The sequence below is a fragment of the Sus scrofa genome, chromosome 1 (assembly GCF_000003025.6).
Source record: "Sus scrofa isolate TJ Tabasco breed Duroc chromosome 1, Sscrofa11.1, whole genome shotgun sequence".
Classification (NCBI taxonomy): domain Eukaryota; kingdom Metazoa; phylum Chordata; class Mammalia; order Artiodactyla; family Suidae; genus Sus; species Sus scrofa.
The window spans coordinates 27,488,595-27,501,559 of record NC_010443.5 but is presented as its reverse complement, the minus strand read 5'-3'; the positions used below and the strand labels follow the sequence as shown (position 1 = coordinate 27,501,559).

The 12,965-nt window shown below is 38.3% G+C and overlaps 1 protein-coding gene across 4 annotated transcripts in view; it reads right to left on the bottom strand.

The window, feature by feature from the left end:
• The window catches only part of MAP3K5 (mitogen-activated protein kinase kinase kinase 5), a 220,358-nt gene that overhangs the window by 98,941 nt on the left and 108,452 nt on the right, over positions 1-12,965 (bottom strand). For all 4 annotated transcript variants that reach the window (XM_021072505.1, XM_021072507.1, XM_021072516.1 and 1 more), the window contains one exon: positions 1,742-1,854. In XM_021072505.1, the coding sequence (XP_020928164.1) occupies positions 1,742-1,854 (113 nt within the window). The remainder of the gene's footprint in view (positions 1-1,741; positions 1,855-12,965) is intronic.

Below are 12,965 nucleotides of genomic sequence, written 5' to 3'. Positions count from 1 at the left end.
AGAACATTTAAGATCTACTCCCTTAGAAGAATGCTGACCATCTTAATCTGAGATTTAACTTAAAAATGAGAATTTAGAATAGGTAACTTTCAAACCACTATGTTATGGCTCTACCAACACATGCAAATCAGTGTCAATTTCTATGATGATCTGGAAGCTTCAGCCTCAAGTTCAAGAACAGAGCAATAAAAATCATTTTCAGATCACAGATGCATACAGAATCGTGGCTAGTATAGAGTAGTGAAAATAATCTTAGATGCAGAATTTTATTATAATCATAATTTCTGAAAAGTACACATATTTTTTTCTGACTTCATTTGCCAACTAAAAAAAGTACTTCAGGTAAAGCTTTGTGCATTGAATATCACTGAAGTCCAGCAGTGATAAGCACTGTATCATTCTTTCAGTCTGGGTCTTTTAAAAAGTACTTTATACTCAAACTTCACTTGCCTTCAAAGATTTCCCAGAACATTACATAAGGCTATTTTATAATCCCTCCCCAAATAATGTAAAAAGAAGTCCAGGGCTCATTGCTTTCCTTATACAAGAATAAACAAAACATTCTCCAGTTAAAAATCATTAACGGAAACGTTTCTTCTACAATTTATAGCTTCACAAAGATCAATTTTTTCTCCTCTATGAAAAATATGGCAATAGATATCTATGTCTGTAGTAAAAATTCTTACAAGAGTTGGAAGGGTTCTCTGAAAGAGGGTGGTTAGACACTCAAGAGAGAGTAAAATCGGATTACCTTAGACAGCATCCAGTATCTTGGACCTTAAAAAATGTTATGAAAGGCAGAATCAAGGAAATTACACAAAATTTATTTACTAAGTGTTCTAATTTTTTTTAATTCCAAAGAGAAGTCAGCATATGAGACAGTGCCCACTGATAAAAGGGACAGAATTACATTCAATCAATGGCTACAATTCAGAGATGGTCTCTGAGGTGACCAGTCCCTGCCAAGACTGCCATCTGCTTGACCTGTTGTTCTGGGCTTTGGGAGGCGCACTTCCAGCAACACTGAGATCATAGGGCAGGTGTGCATGAGAAATAGAAACAAAATATCAGAGTTCTCCCTTCCTTCCTTTTCTTTCTTCCTTCCCTTCTTCCTTCCTCTCTTTCCTCCCTCCCTCTTCCTTCCTTCCTCTCTTCCTTCTTTCCTTCCTTTTCTCTCTCTTTTTTCTTTTCTTTCTTTCTTTTTTCCTTCCTTTCTTTTTCTTTCCTTCCTTCCTTCTTTCTTTCCTTCCTTCCTTCTCTCTCTTTCCTTCCTTCCTTCTCTTTCTTTCTTTCTTTCTTTCTTCCTTCCTTCCTTCCTTCCTTCCTTCCTTCCTTCCTTCCTTCCTTCTCTCTCTCTCTTCTTTCTTTCTTTCTCTTTTCTTTCACCAGGAAAGCAGAATCAATCTAATAGGATGCTTTCTGGATGTTCTGCAAAACATCACCTTATTTAGGAGTTGAGGGCTGCATATAGAGCCCGTATTTTTAATAAAACCAAGAGTTGGAATAAAAAATATTAACCAGGGGATTTTTAGAATCAGGTAAAATAAACTAAAAACTGAATTACATCCCAATGTCAGGATTCTGCACCACAGTATAAAATATGAAACAAGGAGACATAATTTGCTTTTTTTCAGGAAGTCAAATGAGATAGAAAACAAATGGACTGTCAAAGATTCATTTTCTTTCCACCAAGTTGGGTCCAGTTTCTTGATTTCCATGTAAAATATCAATACATAATTACCAACTTTTCGGAGTTCAAAGGAAGATTCAAATTGGTGCCCAGATGCCAGGAGGAGGACCGCATAATTAATTCCTGACTGTAGTGTTGGCTCAGATTCAAATGCCTTTTTGAACCTGTAAAAAAAAAAATGTACAAGTTTACTTTCTTGATCATGAAACTGAGTTTGCAATAGGTTCTGTTTGCATAACTCCAAGGCCTGAGCAAGTAAAAATATTCCACTGGCCTTCACCCCAGAATCTAGTGTGCTATTAGGATTTAATGCTTAAGTAACTGCATGTTCACTCAGCCTCACCACAGCAGCCCTGGTCTTTTAAAAATTCCTCTCTTCAACAGTCTTCCAGAAATGTGAGACATCGTGTGTGTGTGTGTGTGTGTGTGTGTGTGTGTGTGTAAGCTTGTGTAAGAGGTGAAAATGTAAAGATAAGAACCCTGCACATATTCTTTTTAAAGTGGTTTTCAAAAAGCTTTAAAAAATACACAGAGCAATGAAGACCATCTAGGTAACATACTGAATCAATCACTTCCATAAGCGTGATAGAGAAATGCAACAAGCAATGTCGCTTCCTTAATTTCTAATAAGAAATTAACAAAAACAGATTGTGCCTGAGCATACTAATTTTGGCTCAAAGAGAATGAGGACCCTTTTCTGAATATTCATAAAACTGAATATCAACCTTTAAAAATGCTATGACATTTGAAAAGCCTTCAGTGCCTGCACATCCACTGTATTTTCAAGGTCATACTTCCCAGGATCCGTTCAAGGTTCTCCTCACATACATCATTAGTGGGCAACAACACTCAATACTATTTCACATGAGAGTATGAAGAAGAACAAAACTGAAATAAATGCTCCAGAAACTGAGACAAACAAGAAATAAATGCTCCAGAGACTGAGACAAACATGAAAAATGAAATCTCTATTTTAAAAAAATCAGATTGAGGAATTGCCACTGTGGCTCAGCAGGTTAAGAACCTGATTGGTGGAGTTCCCGTCATGGCTCAGTGGTTAATGCATCCAGCTAGGAACCATGAGGTTGTGGGTTCGATCCCTGGCCTTGCTCAGTGGGTTAAGGATCTGGCGTTGCTGTGAGTTGTAGGTCACAGACTTGGCTCAGATCCCAAGTTGCTGTGGCGAAGGCCGGTCTTGGATTAGACCCTAGCCTGGGAACCTCCATATGCCACAGATGTGGCCCTAGAAAAGACAAAAACAAGCAAACAAACAAACAAAAACCTGATTGGTATCCATGAGGATGTGGGTTCAATTCCTAGGCTCGCTCAGTGGGTTAAGGATCCAGCATTGCCATGAGCTGCGGTGCAAGTCACAGATGCAGCTTGCATCCCTGTGTGTTGCTGTGGCTGTGGTGTAGGCTGTCAGCTGTAGCTCTGATTCAACCCCTAGCCTGGGAATTTCCATATGTCGCAGGTGCAGCCATAAAAAGAGGGGGGAAAAATCAGACTGAGGAAAACACAAGGACTAAACACCTAATGAATGACCATTTAATGATACAAAAAAAGGATTCTTAGAGGAAAACACATTAAAATTCCAAGACAAAGCCATTCTTATTAAAATCATTAATTGTGAAAATGAAAGATGAGAATAGCAAAAATGGTAGCTGGCACCATTGGTATGTTAGAGTAGACTCTTGGCTTTACTTACACTTGAAATTTTCCATAATTTAAAAAGGTAAGTTAAATGGTGAAAGAAAAGGAAAAGTATATCTTTTCTGAATATTGAGAATCATGTACGCTTTTTAAGGGTCTTACTTTTAAAAAAAATTTTATGGCCGCACTTGTGGCATACGGAAGTTCCTGGGCCAGGGACTCAATCCAAGCCACAGCTGCAACCTATACCACAGCTGTGGCATTGCCAGATCCTTTAATCCACGGCCCCCATCGGGCTGGGGAGCAAACCCATGCCTCTGCAGTGACCTGAGCCACTGCAGTTGGTCTTAATCCACTGTGCCACAGTGGGAACTCCAGGTCTTGCTTTTTATTTATTTATTTATTTTTAAAATAGAACAGATATCTCTGAAAGGAAACAAGATCAAATAAGTATTAATCTTAACAAGTTGGCTTGGAATGAAAAAAAATATTTCCAACTGCATCATTGTTGCTGATTAAAAATCATTTTTAATCTCTCCAGAAGTACAGGTGTTTCCCAAATCTAAAATGGAAAAAGTATGTGCCCAGACTGCTGATATCTAACGCAGGTCATATGGAGAAAATACATGACTTATAAGTCTTATACTCATAAGCTCCAAAGGTCTTTGAGTTTGTTCAGAGGTGAGTAGGAGGTTCCAGTAAAAAAAGATACAGGAGAGGAGTTCCCGTCGTGGCTCAGTGGTTGACGAATCCGCCTAGGAACCATGAGGTTGCATGTTCGATCCCTGGCTCCCTCAGTGGGTTAAGGATCCGGTGTTGCCATGAGCTGTGGTGTAGGTCACACACTCGGCTCGGATCCCACATTGCTGTGGCTCTGGTGTAGGCTGAGGGCTATAGCTCCGTTTGACCCCTAGCCTGGGAACCTCCATATCCTCGGGTGTGGCCCTAGAAAAGGCAAAAAAAAAAAAAAAAAAAAAGATACAGGAGGAGAAAGGAGTTAATATCTTTCTTTCTACCAACACTTTCTCCTAATTCGTATCAAGATATGTATTATTTTTCAACAAATTCTTTCATTTCTCTAAAAAAAAAAAAAACCCATGGAATAATTCTCTTAAAATATAAAGGAAGGTGCAAAAAGCAAGACAATCCCAAATCAATCAACAAATATTGGCTAAGTGCTGCCTATGTGCTAAACTAACCAAAATTAAAAACTGGGCTTATATCTGTTTTTCTGTTACCATAAACAACACATTCTAAAATATTTTAAGCAAAATACAGATACAAATGATAATTTATATCTTCTATGGCTCACAGTACTTCATAATAATTAGGTTGGATATTGAAAAGAAAGCCTTAGGAAGTAGGAATTCTCACACACTGTAAAAGTAAATTAGTACAATATTTCTTAGCAGAAATTTGCCAATATCTACACAAAATTGTAAGATATAAAAAATTAATGCATACCTGTTGACATAATATTTCCATATCTATGAATTTATACTAAGGAAAAACATTAAATATGCAATCAAAAATATGGTTCCAAGGATATTTGTTACAAAATGAAATAGTACTTTCTAAATTTCCAACAATATTATAAAATGTAATATGGAATAAAATGTTTTCCAAATGTTGGAAAGCTATGTAACCATTTAAAAGGTACAAGAATACTCAAAGTCAGGGGAAAGCTTGAGTTTCCAAATAAGATGTAATAGTCTACTTGAGAGCCAACCCTCCTGTTAAAACAAGTAGGCAAGAAAAAGAATATACATCAAAAACTATAACTTTTTAAATTATAGTTGATGTATGATATTGTGTCAATTTATGCTGAAGAGCAAAGGGATTCAGTCATATATATATACACACACACATTCTTTTAAAAAATATTATTTTCCATCATGGTCTATCCCAGGAGGTTGGATATAGTTCCCTGTGCTATACAGTAGGACCTCATTGCTTATCCATTCTAAAAGTAATAGTTTGAATCTACTAACTCCAAACTCCCAGCCCACCCCACTCCCTCCTCCCTCCCCTTTGGCAACCATCAGTCTGTTCTCTATGTCTGTGAGTCTGTTTCTGGTTTGTAGATAGGTTTGTTTGTGTCATATTTTAGACTCCACATATAAGTGATATCATATGGTATTCATCTTTCTTTTTCTGACTTACTTCAGTTAGTATGATAACTAACTTTAGTTGCATCCATGTTGCTTCAAAAACATGTATTTCTAGACATTGGAGATCTATAGAAGCAGCAACAACAAAATCATTGAAATAAAAACTCTAAGAGTTGCCACTGTGTTGCAGTGGGTTAAGAATACAACTGCAGTAGCTTGGGTTGCTGCAGAGGCACGGGTTCAATCCCCAGATAGGTGCAGTGGGTTAAGGGATTCGGCATTGCCACAGTGGTATAAGTTGCAGCTGCAGCTCAGATTCAGTTCCTGGCCCGGGAACTTCCATATGCTGTGGGTGCAGACATTAAAAAACAACAACAAAACACAAAAACTCCAAAGAGTGATGTGTCTTTCCAAGGAGAGCTGAATTGCTTTTGTCTCTGTAGAAGCATTGGCTGATTCTGACCAGTATAGGCTTGGCATAGGCAGAGAAATTCTACCTATTTGAAACTCTACCAGGGAAAAGAGAAACAAGTTTATTTCCTGATAGTTGTATGGGTGAAACCTGGAGGAACCCCAAACATGTGGCCAGTTTTCTCCAGGGGACATTAATTGAGTGCTGGGGCTGTCTGGGTGGTTGGAGATGAGGTGGGGCTGTAACGGCAGAGTGAAACCCAAAGTCTGGCAGTACCTAGGAATGAAGTGCTACTAGAGTGAGTAGCTGCAGCAAGTACATGACAATCTCGTCCAAATTCTGGAGCTGTACAACACATGAGAACAAAAAGTTAAACTCGGAGTTACCGTCATGGCTCAGTGGTTTATGAACCTAACTAGCATCCATGAGGATGCAGGTTCGATCCCTGGCCTCGCTCAGTGGGTTAAGGATCTGGCGCTGCTGTGAGCTGTGGTGTAGGTTGCAGATGCGGCTGGGGTCCCATGTTGCTGTGGCTGTGTGTAGGCTGGCAGCTATAGCTCCAATTCGACCCCTAGTCTGGGAACCTCCATACACCGTGGGCGGTGGCCCTTAAATGACAGAAAGGCAAAAAAAAAAAAAAAAAAAAGAAGGAAGAAGAAGTTAAACTGAAAATTCAGAAGGGGAGCTATAAAATCTCACACAGTATTTAAGGGATAAAAAGATAGAGCCCTGCTTGGCTCTCAACTGAAAGCTGAGGGTGGTCACATCCAGAAGGGACAAAACAGAGACAGACGGGGTCGACTAAAACTGAAACCCAGACCAACTCAACTCAATGGCATTTTTTGAGGTAATCTTCTCATCCTGTCTGGCCAACAGAGGAAAGTGAGAGCCATTTACAAAACAAAATAAAATCATCCTCAGTCGTAACCATTCTTATTTACAAAATTGTATGGTGTACAATAAAGAATTAGAGTCAAAAGAAAGAGTCAGGAAAATGTGACCAAGAAACAAAAGAGCAAAAAAAAATGAAAGGACCTGACTCACAGATAATTCAGATGCTGGAGTTTGTAGGCAAAGACTTTAAATAATTATTGCAAATATGGTAAAGAGGAGTTCCCATTGTGGCTCAGTAAGTTAAGGATCTGACATTGCCTCTGTGAGGCTGTGGGTTTGATATCTGGCCTCACTCAGTGGGTTAAGGATCTGGCATTGTCGCAAGCTGTGGTGTAGGTCGCCCATGCGGCTCAGATCCAGTGCTGCTGTGGCTGTGGCATAGGCTGCACCTGCAGCTCTGATTTGACCCCTATCCTTTCATATGCTGCAGGTGTGGCTCTAAAAAGAAAAAAAAAATGGTGAAAAAAGTTGAGAAAAAAATGGACAAATGAATGAAAAGACAAATAATCTCACAGAGGGTTGGAATATTAAAAAAATCAAATAATCTAGAACTAAAATACACCAATACCTGAAAATGATAATTCATTGTAAGGGTTTAACAGCAGACTAGACAGAACAGAAATAAGATTTGATGAAATAAAAAAAGAAAACAGATGCATAAAACGTATCTAAATGGAAGCAGAAAGCAGAAATGGTAGGGGGGAAAAAAACCCAGAGCATAAGACACATAGGAGATAGTTAAATGGTCTAACATATGTATCACTGTAGCCCCAGAAAGAGGAAAACAAAAATGCAGAACAAAATATCTGAAGACATAAGGCGAAAAATATTCCAAAACTGTTGAAAATATTAACCTATAGATTCAAGAAGCTCAGCAAACCTCAAGCAGGATAAAATAAAATCAGCACAGTCTACACTCTGAAACCAAAGACAAAGAGGAAAATCTTAAAATCAGCCAAAGAGAAAAAGAGATATTACCTTCAAAGGAGCAATAAAATTGATAGCTGACTTTGCAATACAAACTATGGAAGTCAAAAGATAAGGTAATGACATCTTTGGAGTAATAAAAGAAAAAAAAGAAAAGGTGTAAGACATATTTTCAAACAAGCAAAAACTGGCAGAATTAGTTGCCGGCAGATCCACACCTAAGAAAAAATACTATAAGTAATCAGGTTAAAGGATAGTGATTCTAGGAGTACCCATTGTGGCTCAGTGGTTAATGAATCTGACTAGGAACCATTAAGTTGAGGGTTTGATCCCTGGCCTCGCTCAGTGGGCTAAGGATCCAATGTTGCCATGAGCTGTGGTGTAGGTCGCAGACCATGCTCGGATCCCATGTTGCTGTGGCTCTGATTTAGGCCGGTGGCTACAGCTCCAATTCAACCCCTAGCCTGGCAACCTCCATGTGCCGTGGGAGCGGCCTAGAAATGGCAAAAAGACCAAAAAAAAAAAAAAGGATAGTGATTCTAGTTGGAAGCACGGAACAGCAAAATGAACATTAGGAAGGGTAAATATTTGACTGTATAAAATATATTGACTTTTTAAATTATTGAATTTTTAATCTGCTTTAAGTTTCCTTCCTTGTTCAATGAGTGGTAAAGTTCAAATTTAAGGTAGACTCTAAAAGCTGTAGCTTGACATCACTAGGGAATGACTGAAAGCATAACATGAAAAGTATTACTAAAGTGCTAAAAGGGATACAATGTAATTCTAAATTAACAAAAAAGGGGGGGACTAAAGGAACAAAGAACACAAGGAAATAAATAGAAAATAAATAGCAAGATGGTAGACATAACTGTAACTATCAGTTACCAGGTGATTACAAAATACTTGCTGGATGAAGAAAAGCTGCATCCACTTCTTACCAAGAGCCAGGCCGAGACAAGAGATAAGTACAGCCAGCCGTATAATCTATTCGCTTCTTTGGTAGTCTAAATCCTGACCTTGATTAAACCGTATGACCAGAAAGCTACATCCTTGGATTACATTAAATTAGTGAATTGCCTATCACCTTCACCACACTGCATTTTAATGTTACTGGAATTCACTATTTAATAAAAATATTGAGGCTATTATTTATATAGCTCATTGTTGCCTACTTAGGGTCTTACAAGAGAAATTCCTTTAATTTATTGCCAGGGAGAATACAGCATCCTCTGAAGCAGTGGCATAGGATTCATTTTTCATGCTATTGCTAAAAAGCTTATTGGCTCGAAGCTCAGTTAGACCAAGAATGTTGATCCTTATTACTGGCATATTTGTGTTTCTTGGCGCAACTGTCCATCTATAATTTATCATTTCACTCTTCTTTAAAAATCCAAACTTGATAAAAAAATACATAAAGATGCTAAAATACGAACCTAGCCATTTCAGCTACAGAGGACGTACCAGTCATTTTAGGGTAAGTGTGCCAAGTACCAAGAGCAAAGCCAGGTTTCTACATCAGCTCTGCTCCACATTGGTCTCCCCCTGGGACCTGGCCTGAAAGAGGAGCTTTCTCCAGAAAATGGCTTTTAAAGCTCTTGCTGATAAAGAGCATCAACCAACACCCACCCCATCCCCCAACCTGGTGTCATGGGGTGGGAAAACACAATCTTCCTGGGAACAAGACAGTGTATTTCTAACGATAATACCATCTAGCACTGATGATATTCTCCATGACAGGAAGCTGGGGTTCCTATCAGATAGCAAAAGAAACAGTAATCATAGCTGCCTCTCAGGGCTGGGCAGCTACTGGGTACAGGCATTGCCCTTGACACTTCAAGCATAATCTTTTTGATTGTGACAACTCTTTAAGGTAGGGAGGAGTCTCTCAAGTTTACTTATTAGGACAGGGAACCATGGAAATATTAAGTTATGCAGTTTACCCAGTTGCTGGATTCCAAAACTGAGTTTTCTCTGTATTACTCTGCCTATCCTTTGGTGGATGTTATTTTTTTGTTTGTTTGTTTTGTTTTAGTCCTGTTTCATTACTTCCTGCTTTTGTTTTTGTTTTATAATAAAAGGGAACTGGGGGAGTACCCGTACTAGCCAAGCGGAAACGAATCCAACTAGTAACCAGGAGGTTGCAGGTTCAATCCCTGGCCTCACTCAGTGGGTTAAGGATCCAGCGTTGCCATGAACTGTGGTGTAGGTTGTAGACACAGCTCGGATCCTGCGTTAATGTGGTGTAGGCCGGCAGCTGTAGCTCCCATTTGACCCCTAGCCTGGGAACCTCCATATACTGTGGGTGGGGCCCTAAAAAGAGAAAAAAAACGGGGGGGGGATTGGGTGAAATGGGGAAAATAATAATGAGAAATAGAAATAGAACTGCTTTTACATTAAGGATACGGTTTGAATTCTATATACTACAGAAACAGGTACTGACATATTCTTGGAAAGAATGGTGTTTGTCACAAAACATATTTGATCAATCTTACTAGACTAGAGAGTAATATTTTTAAAAGACTAATATGACAACACTGATGAATGTACCCACGAAAATGTGCCAAAGAACTTCTTTTGGTCATTGAAAAGTTTACAGTCAAACTAGCATGAACATGAACAATACATCAATCCTTACATAACTATAACACATATATGTACATATATGTGTATAACTGAATCACTTTGCTGTGCACCTGAAACGAACACAACATTGTCAATCAACTGTACTTCAATAAACAATAAAATTAAAAATCAAACAAATCTGTAAACAGTGATTAATAGTGTGAAATGATCTAGTAAGACATAAAGTGATGCGAGGTAGCTGAAGCTAAATTAAGACTTCGTGAAGGAAATAAATCTTACAGGTGGAACCAGGCATCTTAAGATAATTCTGGGGAGTATATTTGAGTAACTGTGGTTATTTCTACTATTGCTGATTTTTTCTATTTTAGTTCTAAATGTCTGCTGAAAGGATAATTTGTATTCCTTAATTCATTTTCACATTGAAGAGATGCAAAATTCTGCTTCGAGCTTTCAAAGAAATAGATTTTTGTCCAAGAGCTGCCTGCTGTCAGCACTGTATTTGTCACCTGTATTTGCAAGGCAGCTCTAAAAGAGGTTAAGTACTTGATAATGGAGTGATGAGTCTTTATAATAAGGACTTAGTTCACTTTTTACATCTGTGCTGAGATGTTCAACAAAGTCAAGAATAAAGGAAATATTCTTGAATCAATTGCTTTGAGCTAAAGAGCACCTACTTTCCATCAAAGAAAATCGAGCTCAAGTTCCTTCTATTTAGCTGTCATTTTCCCTCTTAGTGATATAACAGCTGTGATTCTCTCCGTGAGACATACAAGTAATTAAATTAGAATTTCATGGTGCTTTACATCTCTAGGGATATTTCTAAAATTATCACTCATGAAATAACTCACAGGCAAAGCACGGCAACATAAGAAAACTAGTGTCATATCACTGTTGATTCGATCTCGAGATGGGGGAAACCCTCTCCAATTCAAAGTGCTTATTTGTATATAATCTTTATTATAATAGGAAACTCAGGACGAAAAATTTAACAACTCAAAAATTCTATCTTTTTCCAATTCTTTTATTATTTGCATATTTTTCCAAAGAAAGGGAATTGTGCTTTTTAATAATCTGTTTTTAAATTTTGATATGATATTATGATACATGTTACTACTAAATATTTTTTTTTTTTGGTCTTTTTGCCTTTTCTAGGGCCGCTCCCACAGCATATGGAGGTTCCCAGGCTAGGGGTCAAATCAGAACTGTAACCGCAGGCCTATGCCAGAGCCACAGCAACTCGGGATCCGAGCCAAGTCTGCAACCTACACCACAGTCATGGCAATGCCTGATCCTTAACCCACTGAGCGAGGCCAGGGATCGAACCCACAACCTCATGGTTCCTAGTCAGATTCGTTAACCACTGCGCCACGACGGGAACTCCACTACTAAATATTTTTAAAAAACCACGATTTTCTTCTGGGCATATACCCAAAAGAATTGAAAGCAGGGAATTCAAACCCATGCTTTCAGGATATAAGATTAACATTCAGAAGTCAGTTGCATTTCTGTATACCAGCAATGAAATATTAGAAAAGGAATACAAAAACACGATACCTTGTAAAATTGCACCTCACAAAATCAAATACCTCGGAATACACCTGACCAAGGAGGTAAAGGACCTATATGCCGAGAACTATAAAACTTTAATCAAAGAAATCAAAGAAGATGTAAAGAAATGGAAAGATATTCCACGTTCCTGGATTGGGAAAATCAATATTGTAAAAATGGCCATACTACCCAAAGCAATCTACAGATTCAATGCAATCCCTATCAAATTACCCATGACATTTTTCACAGAACTAGAACAAACAATCCAAACATTTATATGGCACCACAAAAGACCCAGAATCGCCAAAGCAATCCTGAGAAACAAAAACCAAGCAGGAGGCATAACTCTCCCAGACTTCAAGAAATACTACAAAGCCACAGTCATCAAAACAGTGTGGTACTGGTATCAAAACAGACAGACAGACCAATGGAACAGAATAGAGAATCCGGAAATAAACCCTGACACCTATGGTCAATTAATCTTTGACAAGGGAGGCAAGAACATAAAATGGGAAAAAGAAAGTCTATTCAGTAAGCATTGCTGGGAAACCTGGACAGCTGCATGCAAAGCAATGAAACTAGAACACACCCTCACACCATGCACAAAAATAAACTCCAAATGGCTGAAAGACTTAAATATATGACAGGACACCATCAAACTCCTAGAAGAAAACATAGGCAAAACACTCTCTGACATCAATATCATGAATATTTTCTCAGGTCAGCCTCCCAAAGCAATCGAAATTAGAGCAAAAATAAACCCATGGGACCTAATCAAACTGAAAAGCTTTTGCACAGCAAAGGAAACCAAAAAGAAAACAAAAAGACAACTTACAGAATGGGAGAAAAGAATTTCAAATGATGCAACTGACAAGGGCTTAATCTCTAGAATATATAAACAACTTACACAACCCAACAGCAAAAAAGCCAATCAATTAATGGAAAAATGGGCAAAAGACCTGAATAGACATTTCTCTGAAGAAGATATACAGATGGCCAACAAACACATGAAAAAATGCTCAGCATCGCTGATTATAAGAGAAATGCAAATCAAAACTACCATGAGATACCACCTCACACCAGTCAGAATGGCCATCATTAATAAATCCACAAATAACAAGTGCTGGAGGGGCTGTGGAGAAAAGGG